Genomic DNA, 19253 nt, shown 5'->3' with positions numbered 1-19253 from the left:
CTCTCCTCTCCTCTTTTCTCTGTCTCTCTCCTCTCCTCTTTTCTCTGTCTCTCTCCTCTCCTCTTTTCTCTGTCTCTCTCCTCTCCTCTTTTCTCTGTCTCTCTCCTCTCCTCTTTTCTCTGTCTCTCTCCTCTCTTTTCTCTCTTTTCTCTCTCCTCTCTTTTCTCTCTCTCTTGTCTGTGTTGGAAGATATCTATGTATCTATTTATCTTTCTGTCTTTCCACCTGTCTATCCTCTGTGTTGGGAAGTTTTACTATTAGTCATATTACAGAATGGACTCCATTACCGGGCCATTCTCACATTCTGCTCATTGATGCACTTCCTTCACAATTAAATATCTGAGTTCTGATCATGTGCCCTTGATTCCCTCCTCCTGTGACAGGGTGCGGTATTGGGATCTGATGCTTCTCATCCCCAATGTCCTGTTCTTTGCCTTCTTGCTGTGGAAACTGCCGTCGGCGAGGGCCAAAATCCGCGTCACCTCCAGTCCCATCTTCACCACCTTCTACATTCTAGTAAGTCTGTTCTTGAGATCTGCGAGGTTTGAGAGTAACTGATTTCTTTGTAAGTAAGACTCATAAGTATTACTTGTAAATTCTTTGTAAAGCACAGTAGAGGCTTCTTAAAATAGGAGGTGTCTCTCTTCCTTTACAAAAACAATGTTTATTCCCCATCTAATTCTAGAATAATGGGCGGAGCCATGCAAATAATTCCTTTATGCTTCTTGACCAGCTGTACATCCAAAGATGCTGGTTTATAGCACCATTACAGCCTAATATTATAGATCCGAGGTGGGCAAACTCTGGCCCTACAGCTGTAGTTAAACTTAAAATCCCATGATGCATCTGTCTGGGAGTTGTACCTGTGGGTGTGACAATCTTGCAATGCCTCATGGGATTTGTAGTTCCACCACAGCTGGAGGATCAGAGTTTAACCACCCCTGTTATAGAGCCATTTATTTCCATTCGGCTTCCTGATTGGTCAGAATGCCAGGCAGCCTCTGAAGCCCGTGTACTTTTGTTAGAACACCAGCTTTCCAGGCAATCAGGAGGCTGCGCGACGGGTCATGATCCGCTGGCCGACTTCCTGATAATCGGGGCACAATGCACCGGCAATCGATACTGAAAAAACGATGTCGGTGCATCCCTAGTTCATACCCTTTGTGGCAATTGAGGAATTTATTTCAATAAACATTGTCATGCCCAGGGTTCAGCTTTAAATATTTTTTGGGAATTATAACAATGTGTAAACCTATAACAGGGAAATCCATGGTCAGTGTTGACATAACTTCCTGTTTATTCCTTATTTTGCAGGTGTTTGTGGTGGCTTTAGTAGGGATCACCCGAGCTATTGTGTCTATGACTGTGAGCTCCTCCAGTGTCGCCACTGTCACGGACAAGGTGAGAAGTGCTTTAGCTGGTTTGACGTGAGTTGGTAACCTGACATATTGCTTGGCACGGAAGATATTCAGGAAGATCAGTGCTTGATTACATATTTGTGAGCTAACAGTATGGTCTTCACTTCCAACCTCTGTCTTCACCTTGAAGAGTTAGGATTGGAATCTGATTGGTGCGGTTACATTATAGATATTCCAACCTTTCCTCTATAGTGAACATTTTCTGCTTCTATTATGAGAAGCACAACGGGAAAGTAGTTAGAGCTCCCCTAGTCTAAAAAAACAATCTAAAAATGCGAGCACTGTTGGTTTTTGGACCTTTTAATTATGAACAATAGGGACAAAGAAACTGAGAACTTGTTTTGCTTCAAATGTTGATCTGGGTGCCCACTTCTGTAAGCCTAGGTCATCATGGACCCTCCCCCTGCAAGTCTGTTACATCCTTGGTTCACAAGGCTAAAATCATGTTTGGAAAGGGGGAAGGCACTTCTTGAAAGGGTGGAGAGGAGACTTTTGGGGGAGGTGTGGGGGGCATTGTAAACGTCAAAAGAGCTTTAATTAGGGATATACCGATACTACTATCGGTATCGGTGTCAATACTGAGTATTCAAATGCTCCGATACTTGCCTCTGATACCAGAACTTCCGGTCAGAGGTAGATCTCCCTCTGATCGGCAATACCGAGGGAGCATGGAGCCGCCTTCCTTTCCAATCAGGAAGCCAGGCGGTACGTCATGACCCGCCTCATGGCTTCCTGATTGGCAAGGAAGCTGGCTTCACGTGTTGCTGAGCAGCCTGGCTTCCTAACCAATCAGAAAGCCATGAGGTGGGTTGTGACCCGCCTCCCGGCTTCCTGATTGGTCAGGAAGCCAGGCTGCCTAGGAACAAGTGAAGCTGGCTTTCTAGCCTATCAGGAAGCCTGGAGGCGGGTCATGACGTACCGCCTGGCTTCCTGATTGGTTAGGAAGCCAGCTCCACTTGTTGGTAGGCAGCCTGGCTTCCTAACCAATGAGAAAGCCAGGGGGCACGTCATAACTCGCGTCCCGGCTTCCTGATCGTTCAGGCAGCCTCGGCAAGTGTAGCCGGTGTTCTTTCACTAGAACACCGGCTCCACAGGCCATCAGGAACTCGGTCAACGGGTCATTATCTGCTGCCTGATTTACTGATAATTGGGGCACAAGGCACCGGTACTCGGTGTCGGTGAGTACCGAAAAAAAAAATATTGATACTGAAAAAACGGTATCGGTGCGTCCGTAGATTTATCTTTTGCTCAGTTGGTCTCTCAATAACTCTAGGGTCAAAACTGAGAGGTTCCCCTCAGGTCTGAAAGCTGCAGCCCTGTCATCTCCCTGAATTCAGGAGTGTGTATAACAACATCAGATGACATAGCCTTACATCTAAGAAGAATATAAGCGTCTGTAGACTTTATTATATACTGTTAGCCAGATTACGGAGCTGGGAGACTGCATGTGTATTTCAGCAGGAGTTAGTTAGTGAAAAGGATAGCTATTATTAGACCTCGGGGCCTTACTACTGGCTATCAGTGCCAAGTACCACTCCTCAAGTAAGTCAAGTGAAATTATGGGGCAAATATGGATCTTTCATAAATTAGTCTGCACATTAAAAATGATAAAATATGACCAATCATGAATGGTTCTGTTTGCAGTTGTTGGTACGATGGTAATGCCGTGCATTAGACTGACCCTGTGCCTTTTTTTGTGCCCTTTTAGGTTTTGTGGGAGATCACCAGGTTTTTCCTACTGGCTATTGAGCTCAGTGTCATTATACTGGGCCTGGCATTTGGTGAGTTTTTTTTTATTTTATTTTTTATTCTGTAGTGTGTTATTTCAAAGGAAATGTATACAGATAGAAGAATGCATGCAGGCTGTCATTGCTGATCTCTCCTCCTGAAACCGCTAGTTACTTAGATTCTAGTGTGAGCCAGTCCATGGGCTCCACACTGAACTCCAGCTTTTTCTTCAGCCTTGCACAGTTGTAGCGGCTCCTCATGGACTGAAATTGTTTACTCTGATTTCACTGCACACTGCGAGCTTCTTGCAATGTGCATTAGAAACTACAGCAAGTCAGAGAGAGCCCGTCTTATTTCCTGGCTGGAGGATGTTCAGCATCATTAGCTATTTCCTCCCCAGCTTGACTGTCCCTGGCCCGCCCCTTTCAATAATTGGATTTCAGTTCTTTCAATTATGGAGGCTCAGCATCACTTGTGGGCGTTACTTTGGGCAATCTGCATACAAAACCAGGCTGCTTTGGGACACCAACACCTCTAGATTGACATCCACCCATTAAGGCATTTTGATATTTGCATAACACCTCGTAAGCGCCAGCCCGCTGTTTTCATCAGTGCTGAGGGCTCTTGAGTACTGAGGCAGGGTGCTGTGATGTTTTTAGGGAGCTCTGTGCAGCACCCTGCCAGACCCTCTACATGACTCCCTGAAAACCTCACAGCACCCTGCCGAACCCTCTACATGACTCCCTGAAAACATTACAGCACCCTGCCGAACCCTGCACATGGCTCCCTGAAAACATCCCAGCACCCTGCCGAACCCTGCACATGGCTCCCTGAAAACATCCCAGCACCCTGCCGAACCCTGCACATGGCTCCCTGAAAACATCCCAGCACCCTGCCGAACCCTGCACATGGCTCCCTGAAAACATCACAGCACCCTGCTGAACTCTTCCGCTATGAAAGATTCATGTAGCAGGGGTCCCAACCACCTCACTTTCAGACTCCCGGCGGCAAAAGTCGCCGGGAGTCTTTTTAAACAGCCCCGATGCTGGCGACGTACACTGTACGTTGTCAGTCACGAAGGGGTTAAGGTTGGCCGTGCAGCACTCTACTACAGCGGGACCATCCTGGTCGACAAGCGTTTCCAGAGAGAGAGATCCAATCGAATTCCACTTACTGTAGTCAGCGGCTGCTGATTGGTTACTGTGGCCTGATGCATTTGTCTCTTTGTCTTGGCGTATAAGCCATGAAACGAGATCTTTGCCTTGTCTTTGGGAAGGCCTGTAATTTTACATTTGTTTTTTTTTTTTTCCAGGTCACCTTGAAAGTAAATCCAGTGTGAAGCGGGTCCTAGCCATCACTGCTGTGCTGTCACTCGGGTATTCCGTCACACAGGTAACATGCCATTACTATACTTATAATTATGAATGCACCACTAGCGGTACACTGCTGCCTCTGCAGGGGATGGCTGACATTGAAGAAGTTGTGATTTTCAGAAAGCAGGCTTTGGTTCAGGTTTAGCAGCTTGTTAACCTTTTGCACCCACGATCTCTCGATTTATGTTCCCGAGCATGATGCATCATCATGAGGAAACCTTAGTCTCTCATTCCATCATGAAAACCTGCGGCAGTGCCAACTCCTAGTTCAGAGGTAGCACTGTCACTGCAGATTTGAATGGCCCCTGGTCACAAAGGGTTAGAGAAACACCAAACGGCTTTGAATACATTTGCACCATATAAATATAAAAAGGAAAGACTCTGTGCTACTGCCCCGCTTCCTTCTTGGACCACACAGGTGACAGGAGGTCCTAAGCTCTCTCTTTCCTAGTGTACCATATAAGCAGCTCCCATTCCCACCTAAAGCAGCCACTCCCACTGATAGCCTGATTTCTGCTGGTTGGTGGCTCAGAGTGAAGACAGATTCTCTGAGTTACAGTGGCTCTGATATACAGAGTGGTTTTACATTTATGTAATGTATAATTTGTGAAGGAACATTGCTCATTGAGTATTCCTGAAATGGTCTATTTCTTCCGACAGGGCACCCTGGAAATCCTGTACCCCGACTCTCACCTTTCGGCACAGGACTTTAATATATACGGGCACGGCGGCAGACATTTTTGGCTGGCGAGCTCCTGCTTCTTCTTTTTGGTAAGCAAAGTAAACATAGTGATGCAGATCCGTATCGGCCTAAAGGAAAATGTGCTGCAAACGGGCGCAGACGGTAATTAGACACTTTCAAAAGAGGGGAGGGCTATGACCAGCAATGAGGGAGGGGGCTGTGCTTGGGAATTGACTAGTCAGATTTTCCAGCAAGGTCAGAGGCACGTTGCAAGTAAATCTAAAAAAAAAAATGATGGAAAAATAAAACGCTGCAAGTAAGCATTTGAACCGCTTGCTTTTCTGTGTTTTTACTTACAGTTTTTTAAAGTTGGTGACAGGGTCTCTTTTATGATGTTTCACCATGTCTTTGTTTTCTGCAGGTATACACATTAGTCTCTATACTACCGAAAACTCCCCTGAAAGATCGCATCTCTCTCCCATGTGAGTCTGTTAAATATATTGATTTTCTTGATAATGATATTTCATACATCAGTAAAGCTGACCACACATGTTGCAATCTGATTGTTACATCTCCTTTCGCTCTACCATCAACTATGTTGTGGAAGGGCCCGGCCACATTCGGTTACAAATTGTTGGCTTGTATAGGTCCATCCTCACTTTGCATAGCTGATGAATCTTATGGCGATTGTACAAACAGATGTTAAAAGACAACTATGGCCACACTTTTTTTTTTTTGGCATTAGATGTCTTTTGGGGCACAGGAGGACATTTACTAATGTCCTCCTGTGACCCAAAGTCATCATACAGCGGGCTACTGCCAACTATATGCTGACAGTGCAGAGCCGCGATGCAGCTGGGAAAGATCCCAACAATATTGTTGGGATCCACACTGCTGCCTGATTGACAGCTGGCGCTGCCTCTCTAGAACCAGAGCCAGCTGTGCCCGCTCCCTCCCCTGTCAGTCCCTCCAATGAATGCTGGACGAACGGAGAGAGGGGAGAATCCGTGTGAGGAGCAGTGACTGACGGTCACCACTCTGCAGGGAGAAGCTGAGCGATCAGCAGATTGTGATCACTCAGTTCTCTAAGCTATAGTGTCGGCGTTTGACAGCTTCAGCGTCGCACATTGGCTCTAACTATTGGGAAGAGAAGATTTTACTCTCTCAATGGTTCTCCTTGAGGTCCCGTTCACACCAGGGCGGTTTGGTCGCGCGGATTTGTCCACGCTGAACCGCCGTCATGGAAATTTCCCATACATTCCTATGGGGACCGTTCATGCGATTGCGCAATCCGAACTGCCTGCTGCCCAAAATGCTCCCTGAACCTTTTTTTCATACAGATTTGAATGGAAACGCACTGATTAGTGCGTTTTTGGGCGTTTTTTATTGCGTTTCAGAGCTGAATTGCGATTAAAAATGCCCAAATCCGCCCTTTTAAAATTTGCACGGAAACTGCGCCAAACGCATCTGCCCTGGTGTGTGGTGTCTATCATTTGTCACTTCATCCAATGTGTAAATATTCTCAGTTCATCTTGTTTTAGGCTTTATGTTTTTCTGCTTGTTGTATAAAATTGTCATTTAACAGTAATGTCTTGTGTCCCTTGTCTGTCTGCAGCTAGGAAGAGTTTCTACGTCTACGCCATAATCCTGGCCTTACTCAACTTGGTGCAGGGTATAGGCAGCGCTCTCCTGTGTGCCGCTATTAGCAATGGCCTCTGGTAAGTTCAAGTCAATCCCTATTAAAGGTCAGCTGCAGCCCAATGCTGATTCTTGAGTTTGACTCTCCTGCTGGCTTTTTATTTGTCTGCTGGGACTCCATTGCTGAGATTTCCCAATATTAAAGCAAACCTGTCCTTTACCCATGCAGGGTAAATCATAAGGTTTGTTTTAAACACTTACCTTTCCTTCACCCCCACTTCCGTTCAGTGCCGGGAGCTAAAGGAGATACTTGGATTGTTCCAGGTCCGAAGGACCATGTGATTCACCTCTATGACAGCACTGGGTCCAAACTCCTCTGTAATCTTCTACTCGGGAGATTTGTAGCCTACACAGGACTTGCTTGATCCCGGTGGCTGGATGGAGTGGGGGAACATGGAAGGAAGGTGCTGGGGAGGGTGAAAGTATGTGCTGCTGAGGGGGCATATTAGGATATGAATCTGTTGTTTGCCATTTTAATAGCATAGGTAAACTTTAAAATATGACTACGGGCTCATGTATGACGGTCTAAACAAGTACCAAAGCCAGTCTCATAAAATAAATAACTTCCTTTTAATTCTCTGACTGAGCCAAATCCTCCTTCATTTGTGTCTCACACGCTCCCCCTCCGAGACACTACAGCTAACAGTGGGAGGGTTTCAGCAACAAAGACAGTGCTGTCAATCCAGAAAGTCGTAGGTAGTGTATGTATCCTGTCCACCATCAGCAGTTATCTATCAAGGGCTCAGTCACACCAGACGCAGTGAGCTGTGTTAATCAGCATTGATTAACACAAGCTCAACGATTGTTTTCTCTGTGCCCTGTTGACATCATACATGTACTAGTGGTGTGTGTTGTGTAAAAACGCACACCAGAGGTCGTGTGTTATACCGGAACATCACTTGCTCCTGCTGGTGTGAACAGGTTCTGAGCAGGAGACGGTGACTGTGATGCTGAGAATGCCATAGTCTTTCCTTTCCCCGGTCTCTGTCTCCTGGCAGATCTCAGCAGCTATGAGAACTGTTCATGCGTGACCTATCTGCATATATTTGCAGCGTACAGATGTTTATTCTGCTGTAGGCTGGAATTTAGACTGTTATCTAACCACTGTACCTTTCTCTTGGCAGTTTGGTGGACGTCACTACATTTTTATACTTCAGCCTCTTTGCTCCGCTCATGTATGTGGCTTTCCTGAAAGGCTTCTTTGGGTAAGTTATTACAGCAGCTAAAGCTGCAGAGGGATTTACCTATTTTTTTACTTTACCAGCTTTACCGGGAGCAGTGCTGCCCTCTTGTGGATTTGCGTGCAAGTGATATATATATATATTTCCACACACTTGTTGGAGAATACTCGTCTTTTCTGCACTTCACTGCTGCTTCATTCGTCTGCAGGGCACTGAGAAAATAACAGTATTTCGTGGTATGGGGGAGCATGCAACCTTCTCCCCCTCCTCCCTGGATGGAGTGCTCAGCCCTGGGTGGTGGCCAAACCACAAGCCTTGAAAACTGTCACGTGAGGAGGGAGGATGGGCTTTAACCCTGTATAATCTCCAACACTGATTGACACAAAGCTTACACAGGGATTAGACTTGGGACCACTGCAGTCCAACAGATTGTGTTGGGGGTGGGGGGGGGGGGGGGGAGGGAATCCATTAGAGTGTACTCAAGCAACTGCTCAGCGGATTGAGCAACTAAAGTCTGCAGCACCTAGGGGCCAGCAGTTAGGAGCATACACCTCTTAGGATGCCAGGGATGTTTTTTTTCCATATTGCAAGGGCTAATGCAAGAAGGTCCAAGGCAGGGTGCTGTGATGTTTACAGGATCCTCCCACCAAACTTGATCTTACTATGGAGCAAAGGCAGCAGACAGACCCATTGATGGGGTCAGGGGAATACCTGAAAGTATTACACTTAGATATTACTTAGCATGCTTGTGCAGGGTGACTGGTCTTGTCTCCGCCCCCTCCTGTAATAAAGACTGGTCACTGCTGCTCTCTCTCCTTGTGCAGGGTGACTGGTCTTGTCTCCACCCCCTCCTGTAATAAAGACTGGTCACTGCTGCTCTCTCTCCTTGTGCAGGGTGACTGGTCTTGTCTCTGCCCCCTCCTGTAATAAAAACTGGTCACTGCTGCTCTCTCTGCTTGTGCAGGTGACTGGTCTCCTCTAGTGGGTGGGGCCTACTGGACCCCTCCTACAGCTCTGCTCTCTGCACACTTTGTGCAGCACAGTGATGACATTCAGTGCACACAATGCGTTTATATTGAGGAATATATGAAAATGAATGTTTTTGTACCCGGCGTTCAGTTTTTAATGTTTGATTTTAGGGTTTTAGCTGTTGCTGTTTGAACGGCTCTCATGTCTCTTTTCCCTTTTTTCCTTCCAGGTCGGAGCCCAAGATCCTCTTCTCCTACAAGTCTCAGGTGGACGAGCCGGACGATACGGACGTCCACCTGCCGCACCCCTACGCCGTGGCGAGGAAAGACGGCCTTGATTCGGGGTACTACAACACTCAAATCGACACGGCGGCCTACCTGGACGACGTGGCCTCCATGCCCCACATCGGGAGCATCAACAGCATAGACAGTGACCGCTGGAAAGCCATCAACGCCTAAGCGCGAGCAGCTCAGCGCAGTCACACTTTACAGAATATATCTCCAAGTCTCCTGTTTCCACGACGAGTTTCTTAAACTTCCCCCTCCAAAAAGACGGAAAAAAAAGTGCAAATTTCTATAGAAAGTTATTTTTTACTTAAAGGTGGATCTTCGAATCTCACGTGGAAATAGGACAGGAAGGAGTCTTCTTTATTGCTGCTACACCCTTTAATGTCTGAAGAAGAAAGCGTTAATGGGTATGAGGCCCAGAGGATGATGGGTCCAGACAGCTCCTATGTCGGCCCGCGGGTCTAGGCCTGCATGGCACTGATCGCATTCTACGCTGGCGTTTTACTTAATTCAGCCTCTGCCGTGGACTTGCCGCCCTCATCTTACTGCCCCGCCCCCCATTTGGCCCGGTCTACTGGTGCATGTACGGTGCTCTCGCTGTTTCCTGGTCCCAGAGCTTTAGGCACCAATAACGGCTTCGAAAACCTTGTTGTATGCCAAGGAGGGGGAAAAAAAAGTGTGCCGCGAGCAGTGACGGGAGCGCCTGGCTGTATTTTGGTAAACTCAATCAAACTTTATTGCAGAGAATAATCACCATTGACCTCAATTTTGTTTTCAGATGAAGTGATATAGATAAAGATTATGCCACAGCCCGAGAAAAGGATCATCTGTCACCCCCAAGCCCTGCGTGCCGGTTCACCCCTGGGTGACCCAGCGTTCTCTAGATCCAAGAGAAAGAAAGCAGAACCGCACAGTAAAATCGTCATGGATCAGCTGTGGTAAAACTACAAATCCCAACATGCCTCTGTTCATTTTCTATACCAGGGGTAGGCAGTCTTCGCCCCTCCAGCGGTGTTGCAGCTATCAATCCCATTAGGCATCGCAAGACTCTGACAGCTTAAAGGAGAACTAGGAGGGGGGTGCTTTTCACTCACCTCATAGTTCTAGCCGACCTGTGACAATGAGACTGTCACAGGTCGGCTCAGTGGATCGGGAGGTGAGCGAACACATACCGGCGTTCGCTCACCTATCGATCCTGTCACAGCTCTCTGCCGTGACAGGGGAGGGGCTGGATTCCCCGCTCCGATCCGCCAGCGCTGACTGGTGGAACGGACGGGGGAGGGGGCGGGTACAGCAGGCTCTGCCTCTAGATAGGCAGAGCCAGCTGTCAGTCACGCAGCTGGGCGGATCCAGGCATAATTGTCGGGATCTGCTTCAGCTGCGGCGCCTCAGTATACCGCGTGCTACAGCTCGCAGTATACTGAGCCTAGGGTGACGGGAGGACGCTAGTTTGTGTCCTCCCGTTACCCTAACTATGTGGGGAAAAGACTTAACCCCATAGTTCTCCTTTAAGGCTGAACTCCAGAGGCAGATACATGATTGGATTTGTAGTTGTACTACAGCTGGAGGGCCGGAGTTTGCCAAACAAAGTCAAACATCGGCCCTCCAGCTGTGGTGAAACTACAAATCCCATTGTGGAATTGCCTTTAGGAGTCATGCCTGGAGCTGTCAATTTTGCAATGTCTTATGGGATTTGTAGTTGCACCACAGCTGGAGGACCGGAGGTTGCCTAAAGACTGCAATAGATGAACAACACAAAGCCTCACCTGCGACCTCCTCCATTAGGCCCAACTTGGGTCAGAGATCTAAGGCGGGACATTGAGCTGTTCGTACGTTGCAATAAAGTTTTACATACAAAGGATTGTACAGTGCACCGCTGGCTTCTTTCGTTTGCATCTCCAGGTCTGGCAAGCTTGCCCAGCCTATGACAGTGCAGCGGTGGGTTGAGGTGGTCTTAGAGTTTAATACTTGCCATGTTTCTGTTTTTTCTTTTAACATTAGTCGCTCATTAAAATGTATGCCGAGCCAAAGTAAAAAAAAAAAGATCTATGTCAGAATTCCGATGAGATCCCAACTTCCTGTTTGGGCTGACAACACCGTGCCCCCTGCTGCGCTGAAACCCTAAGCAGTGTTCCCAGTCCAGTTCTCTCCTGCTGGACTACAGAGCAGTTCCCTGTCTCCTGATTTCTGTAACCTAAGCGGAAAGTGTCCTGCAAAGGAAAACAGGAACAGGGCTGACAACACTGCTTGGGATTTGAGTGCAGTAAAGGCAACGTTGTCACCTCACTACAGGAAGTCAGGAGCTCCCTGGATTTCTGGCAGATTAATAGGTATTCATCTATACTTGCAGTGACCAAAACATGGGGGAATGTGCATGTATTGCAGAGGTGGACCCAAACATAGACTTATAAGCGCATGGTAGGCTGAGTTGTTGCGGAGGTTTATAGGTTTAAGGCCTATTAGGGGAAAATCTATCTGTAAAGAAAAAGGTAAATAGTAAATGCTTATTTATTTTGTCTGTGACCCCACAGAGGAGGTTTCTCCTCACTTCCTGTCCTTGACCAGACGAGATATAAGGGGAGCGGTTTTCACTGGGGAACAGGCGGTAATTATAACCTGACCGAGGTTCTAACCCTTCCCAATTTCACTGAAAAGATGTTGCAGTGTGTCCCCTTTACTGCAGATTCCCCATCACTTCCTGATCTGTCTGGAAGTGAGGGCTGATCTTCCCACTGGAGACACAACAACAACAAAAAATCAGATGTCATCTTGCATTAGACTTGCTGAGGCTGGTTTGTGATTGGTTGAAGCGGGTGTTACCACCCATCGTTCCCCTTCCTCGCACTTTGTTATGCAGATGTCTCGCTGTGATGTTAGTAGTTCAGTATGGCTTCCGCATCCGCGTGTTAGAAACGTTGGCGTGTCTTCTAAAAATGGCAATAAGATCTCTTTGCAATACCCAATATCAGTGTGCTATCAAATGCTCCAACTCATCCAGATCTCCAACTACCTCACTTCCGGTGCTCGGGAAAACTGGTTTTCTGTACAGTTGCGGTGCGCATGCGCGGGTTGCGTTTTCACAATACTCGTTAAGTTTGCCACGTGCTGAATATTGTTACAATGCAGCTGTACAGAAGCTCCGTCAGTCTTTGTGTTTTGCATTCTAACGGCGTCTGGTCAAAATCTCCCAACTTGCAAGTACCCGGCAGTGAGGTAGTTGGAGATTTCAACAAGTTGGAGCTTTCGATAGAACACCGGCACTGCCTCACCTCATTACATCGGCGTCCTGGACCTATTTTAGTTATTTGTTTAGACTTTTTTTTTAAATGTATGTAAACCCAAAAAACGAACTTCTCTTAGTTGCTCCCGTTTGGTTTGTAGATTATACCACTGGAAGCGTTTTGTTTTATCAGCTCGGTAAATGCTAAACAAAATACTGGTTGATCCTGTCAGAAAGCCAGTACTGTTCTGTGTACTGTGTAGTGTTCTCTCCAGCACCCTTATGAGCCCTGCCCTGCCCTGTTCTCTTTGTGGACTACAGAACAGCTCTCTCTATGTTAGGGAAATTAAGGGAGGAGGAGGTGTTTGCAGTCTGGGAAAGCAGCCTAGGGGGTGACAACACTGCTGCTCCATAAATACAGTGGAGGAATCTGAGAAGCAGTCTAGGGGGCAAAAATGCTGCTTTTCTATAGATACAGGGGAGGAGTCTAGGGGGCAACAATGCTGCTACTCCATGGACACAGTGGAGGAGTCTAGGGGGCAACAACGCTGCTTCTCTATAAATACAGTGGAGGAGTCTGGGGAAGCAGTCTAGGGGGGCGACAACGCTGCTTCTCTATAACTACAGTGGAGGAGTCTGGGGAAGCAGTCTAGGGGGGCGACAACGCTGCTTCTCCATAAAGACAGCGGAGGAGTCTGGGGGGCGACAACGCTGCTTCTCCATAACTACAGTGGAAGAGTCTTGGGAAGCAGTCTAGGGGGCAACAATGCTGCTGCTCCATAAATACAGTGGAGGAATCTGAGAAGCAGCCATGGGGGCAGCATTGCTTTGCCTCCCACAGATACAGTGGAGGAGTCTGGGGAAGCAGTCTAGGGGGCAACAATGCTGCTTCTCTATAGATATAGCGGAGGAGTGAAAGTTGTCACCCTAGGGCAGGAAGTGTGCTACTGGCAGGATCACCAGGTGAGAATAAAGAGGAAAAAAGAAAACTAATGCCGTCACCACATCTAAGGACTGATAAGCTGAAATACATTACCTTTTTAATGTGGGTTTAGACACACTTTAATTAAGCTGAACTCTAGGCTGTTGTTAACTTTACCCTTGCAGGCACTGGCAGGCAGCACTCTCCCCTCCTGTCCTATGCACCAGGTTGTCAGCACACCCTCCTGGACTGCTGGTCCTGCTTTGCATGTGATGACATTAGAGAGCTGCGACCAGCCAGGCAGCCAATGTTAGCAGATTGCGCGGTCCGGTCACACAGAGGCCTGCCCCCCAGCCAAACAAGCATTGCAAATGTAAAATCAGCCAATCGTGGGGCTTTAGCATAGCACTGAGTCCGAGTTTACATGATACACCTTCATGCTGCTCCTTTGTCTCTCCCTAGGGGGCCCCATTTTAAAGGGTGATGCTTATGACCTAGAGAAGCAATCTATGGCCTGGTTTGGACGGGGGCATAACGGGGGCAAGACCAACCTTTTTCGGGTTCAGTGTGCCCAGAATAGGCAGCCATGTTTTATTTACAATCCCCACATGGTACCGTTGTCCATGGGTAACCCTTCGCACAGCCAGTCATAGTTTCCCCCCTCGTTTTATTCTTATTAGATTTCTAGTTTCTTTTAATTTTTTGTTTTTAGTGGCAGATGACGTTGTCGGGTCTTTTTGTGTTTTTGTTGTCTTTTAGCTAACGTGTGCTTTGCCCATTCACGGCATTTGCTTTAACCGTCACTATATACCTCCGGCATGTACTTACCTTCCGGTCACTTCATGGCTGCCCTGTAAAGTGCTGGAAGGCGAAGGAGATACTCATTACGTCTGGGTATGGAGGAGCATGTGACTCGCTCCATGTGACAGTGCTGGGCCAATCGGTATTGCCACTGGAGGGAGTCCATGGCCTTGTGTAAGCTCCAGTTCTTGGCTTGTATAGATGTACCGACATGTATATTTTTGCTCCAAGAGGGAGTCCTATGTAAGCCAAGAGTCACCAGAGCCGGCGCTTAAACAAGGCTGAGGCCTCCCCTGTGACGGCATCGATTGGCCCAGCGCTGTCACATGGAGGTCTGCAGTAAAGTGAACCTGTCACATGGCCTGCATTGACAAAGCACATTTTAAGATGTCTGAAAGTCTAACCTTCTTTACTGTCTTAGGCCTCTTTCACTCTGCGTCCGGCTGCGAATTCCTTCGACAAGAATGTGCAGATTTTTGCAGCAGGAATTGCGGATGAATGCGCTCAGCCTGTACAATGCAATGATGGGGTGATGGTGGCCGCAGCTGTCTACCCGTGTTATGGATATAATCATGACAGGAGTGATTTACCTGCGGTTGCAGACAGATGGTGGCCTCTGGACGCAAGCTGGGGCGACCATTTGTCTCTCACCGAAGGTAGTGGCTCCATCACACTGGATCAGCTGATCACATGCGCAGCACCATGGCAACTGCAATGTAAATAGAGGGACAGGAGGGTGTAGTACCGCTGTAATAAGTAAGCCTCCATACATAGGCCCAAATGTGACTGGTTCTCTTTAAAACCTCCAAAACGGGTGGGCAAACTCCGGCCCTGTGGTGAGACTAGAAATCCCATAATACATCTGTCTGTGGGAATCTTGCAATGCTTCATGGGAATTGTAGTTTCACCACAGCTGGAACGCCAGAGTTTGCCCACCCCTACTCCAAATTAAAAAATACTCTGTGATGTGTTTTAGCAAAACCTGCTCCCCCTTTTACCCATACCAAAAAGCTAGAGCTGTGGAAAAGTGTCTGTGTTGCCTATAGCAACCAGTCCTATTTCTGCTGTAGGCGGCTAAACTATTGGCTGCCATGGGCAACCAGGCATATTTTTTGTTTTTGTGATGCAGAAGGCCTAATTATTATATGCATTGAAAGGCTGAGAGGTGCGTTTCCTCCATGTATACCTTTTTTATTACATGCTCGGCCTCTTTAGGCGCCCTCATCATATGATATGCAATCACCATCAAAGTGTTCTGTCCTGTTCTATCATGTTTTGGTGTTCTTTGGGGTGAGGTCGGGGGGAAGGATCCCAACGCACTTTACATTTGTTGTTGATGTGAACTTGTCACCAGGACACGTGTGAGCTCATAGGTTACTCATCGTCCATAGCAGCCAATCCTAAGCCTTGTTTCATTTTCAACCTTGCACTGAAGGAGGGATAGTTGGAAGCTGATTGGTTGCTATTGGCGATTAGAAGTTTTGTCCTTGGCACACTGTTAATACAGAAGCCCCTTTAAAGTGTAAGGAGCGAAGTGTGCTACCCCAAGCAGCCAATCAGAGTGGTCTTGTTTTGGTGCGACTTTAGTAAGTGAATTCTGATTGGTTGCTGTAGGTTTGTGCATTTGCACGGTTGTCTATGTAAGGCCTCGTTCACAGAGGCAGCGGACATTACCGAAAAGCGATCTGCGATTTTCAGGGGCGGTTGCAGGTGTCCAGGAGGTGATACTACCACTTCCCGAATGCCTTATTTTCCTTTTGATCCATTAAAAATCCCCCTTAGAATTAAAGGGCCCTCAAATGTTTGGTGTTATAGCTGATCACATGTGCAGCACCATGGCAACTGCAATCCAAATAGAGGCCAAGATGGCGCCTCCCTTGGCTGTAGGGGACAGTCCCATTGACTTGGTGTGGACGCAGTCCCACTGACGTCGCCGCCTGCTAAACGTGACTTGCCGAGTTAAATTTGCTGCGGCAATGTATACGGACCTGAGTGGCCGCCATGATAATATGTAGCTAGGCAGTCAGGGTGGTAAAATGCAGATCACCTGTTCTGCTGCCTGCGTTAACTTTGCTTAAACAGGCCTATTGGGGTGATAGGAGGCACCACAAGATTTCTGGTCATGCCATTGGCTTGCAATGAGCACTGATCCTCCTGCAGCCCCCCAAACTCAGACTTGGGGCTGCAGTTCTGCTTTAACTCTTCCCACTCCAAAACTAAAAAAGTACATTTGGCTTGAAGTCGAAATCTGCGTGTCGTACGCATTCGGGGGCTTCCTGGGTATTGTAGAACGTAGTTGTATGGGATCCAGCTCATTCTAGTGACAGGTTCTCTTTACACTCAGTGTGCTTATTCCCTGCTTATCCTATTAATATTACCAAGTACTTTTCTCCCCCATTACATGGGCATGGTGGAGAATGATCTATTCAAAGACTATATGGCATTTGTGGGGTGGATCACCCCCCCCTTAATATTAGCAAGGACTTCTCTCCTCCATTACATGGGCACGGTGGATTGATCTATACAAAGACTATATGGCATTTGTGGGGTGGATCACCCCCCCTTAATATTAGCAAGGACTTCTCTCCTCCATTACATGGGCACGGTGGATTGATCTATACAAAGACTATATGGCATTTGTGGGGTGGATCACCCCCCCTTAATATTAGCAAGGACTTCTCTCCTCCATTACATGGGCACGGTGGATTGATCTATACAAAGACTATATGGCATTTGTGGGGTGGATCACCCCCCCTTAATATTAGCAAGGACTTCTCTCCTCCATTACATGGGCACGGTGGATTGATCTATACAAAGACTATATGGCATTTGTGGGGTGGATTACCCCGATCACCCCCTGATTAATATGAACAAGGACTTTTCTCCACCATTACATGAATATGGTGCAGAATGATCTATTCAAAGACTATGTGTGGCATTTTTGGGTGGATTACCCCCATCATCTCCGCCCCCCCCCCGTCAGGGCGACGCTGTTATTTGCTAGGAATAAATCAAAGTGCGTTGGGACATGCCGCTGACGTCACCCTAAAGAACATCCCTGGCTCATTCTCTTCCAGGAAACCAGGCGGATTTCTTTTTATTTTTGAAGATGATTGAAGAAATTGCAGAATAATCTATAATGTGTGTATATAAAGAAACCTTAAATGTAAATATTCTATTTTTATGGATGTAAAGAAAAAAAATAAAAGCTGCTTTGATGAACGATGAAATCTTGCTCGTGTTCTGTGCCAAAGTTTGGAAATGGGTCATGCATTGTGACATTTGTGATCTGCATGAGTTTCACGGGGATTGTGCTTTAGAGCTCGTTCACATCATGGGACATGTGCGTTGCTGTGAGGCAGGACATTTATTGTGATAGGGATTGTTAACACGTGAACTGTGGAAACGCATTGCATTGCACATGGCATGCACTTCTTCCTATGATGTGAACCGGCCCTCAATATGGGTTGTATGTTATTTATTATGGGCAGGACAGCTAACACTTGATGCAGAATTTCATGCTTTGCAGCCTCACTCTGAGCACCAGGGAAAACTTAAGAACCCAGAGGGTGGTGCTGAAACCAGGGATCACCTCGCTAAGGAACCAGGGGGTGGCACTGGAATCAGGAGATGCCTGAGATTGCAGGGGATCCCGGGAATGTCTCTTTGAGAACCAAGATGGATGCGCTGGAACCGGGGAATGTCTCTCTGAGAACCCAGAGGGAGATGCTGGAACCAGACAATTCCTCTCTGAGAACCCAGAGGGAATGTGCAGGTACCAGGGGAACACCTCTCTGGGAACCCAGTGGGAGATGCTGGAAGCAGGAAATACCTCTCTGAGAACGCAGAGGGAGGTACTGGAACCGGAGAGCACCTCTCTAGCAACCCAGGGGGCAGTGCTGGAACCATAGTGCACCTCTCTGAGAACCCAGAAGTTGGCTGCTAAGTTCAGAGAACACCTGACTAGGAACCCAGCGGTGCTTCTGGATCCAGGGAATGCTTCTCTGGGAACCATAGTGATTTAAAGGAAAACTATGGGGTTAAGGCTTTTCCCCATAGTTCTCCTTAGGGTAACGGGAGGACACAAACTAGCGCCCTCCCGTCACCCTAGGCTCAGTATACCACAAGCTGTAGCTCGCGGTATACTGAGACGCTGAAGCTGATCCCGACAATTGTGCCGGGATCCGCCCAGCTGCGTGACTGACAGCTGGCTCTGCCCATCTAGAGGCAGAGCCAGCTGTACCTGCCCCCTCCCCCGTCCGTTCTGCCAGTCAGCGCTGGAGGATCGGAGCGGGGAGGGGGGAATCCAGCCCCTCCCCTGTCACGGCAGAGAGCTGTGACAGGATCGAGGTGAGCGAACGCCGGTATGTGTTCGCTCACCTCCCGATCTACTGAGCCGACCTGTGACAGTCTCATTGTCACAGGTCGGCTAGAACTATGAGGTGACTGAAAAGCACCCCCCCTCATAGTTCTCCTTTACCATTAGAGCCCCAGGTGCCGTTATAAACAGGCGCACAGATAGCAGCTATTTGTCCCAATGGTTTTTGTAGGTGCCGGTGGCATCTAGCGCTGGAAATGCTGGCTGTGAAAGATAGAGGAATCTAACACTAAGTCCAGGAGCTGAAATGATCGGTTCTTGGTCCTTCCACAGATCACTCCATACGAGCACCTATAGAAGAGAATGTAAACAATGCTTCTGCTTCAGGAATATTCTGATGTCATGAGTGATGTTATGGCACTTCCTGTTAGTATGGGGGCTCAGGCAGAGCTGTTTCAGGAACAGGAAGTACCTGAACAAGGACTGTGGCAAGTTCATCGGGGATTATTTTAATGAAAGGTGCCGGTTTACAAAAGACTGTGCATAGGCCTTATAGAAAGTGTTGGGATTCCTCTTGTGCGACAGCCGATACGTGACAACAAGTGTGAACGGGGACAAAGACTTGTTATTTTTTTTAACTTCCGTTAGCGGGCCAA

The 19253-nt window shown here is 47.6% G+C and overlaps 1 protein-coding gene across 1 annotated transcript in view; it reads left to right on the top strand.

The window, feature by feature from the left end:
* TPRA1 (transmembrane protein adipocyte associated 1) overlaps positions 1 to 9965 on the top strand; it is a 17970-nt gene extending 8005 nt beyond the window's left edge. The window contains exons 2-10 of the mRNA XM_018553929.1: positions 384 to 516; positions 1315 to 1401; positions 3127 to 3199; positions 4459 to 4538; positions 5180 to 5290; positions 5623 to 5683; positions 6817 to 6919; positions 8024 to 8104; positions 9279 to 9965. Of these exons, the coding sequence (XP_018409431.1) occupies positions 384 to 516; positions 1315 to 1401; positions 3127 to 3199; positions 4459 to 4538; positions 5180 to 5290; positions 5623 to 5683; positions 6817 to 6919; positions 8024 to 8104; positions 9279 to 9507 (958 nt within the window). The 3' untranslated portion in view covers positions 9508 to 9965. The remainder of the gene's footprint in view (positions 1 to 383; positions 517 to 1314; positions 1402 to 3126; positions 3200 to 4458; positions 4539 to 5179; positions 5291 to 5622; positions 5684 to 6816; positions 6920 to 8023; positions 8105 to 9278) is intronic.
* Positions 9966 to 19253: the final 9288 nt, after the last annotated feature.

The sequence above is a fragment of the Nanorana parkeri genome, unplaced genomic scaffold (genome assembly GCF_000935625.1).
Source record: "Nanorana parkeri isolate BGI_ZX_2015 unplaced genomic scaffold, ASM93562v1 scaffold135, whole genome shotgun sequence".
Classification (NCBI taxonomy): domain Eukaryota; kingdom Metazoa; phylum Chordata; class Amphibia; order Anura; family Dicroglossidae; genus Nanorana; species Nanorana parkeri.
The sequence above is the reverse complement of the archived record's forward strand: the minus strand, read 5'-3'. Positions and strand labels throughout refer to the sequence as shown.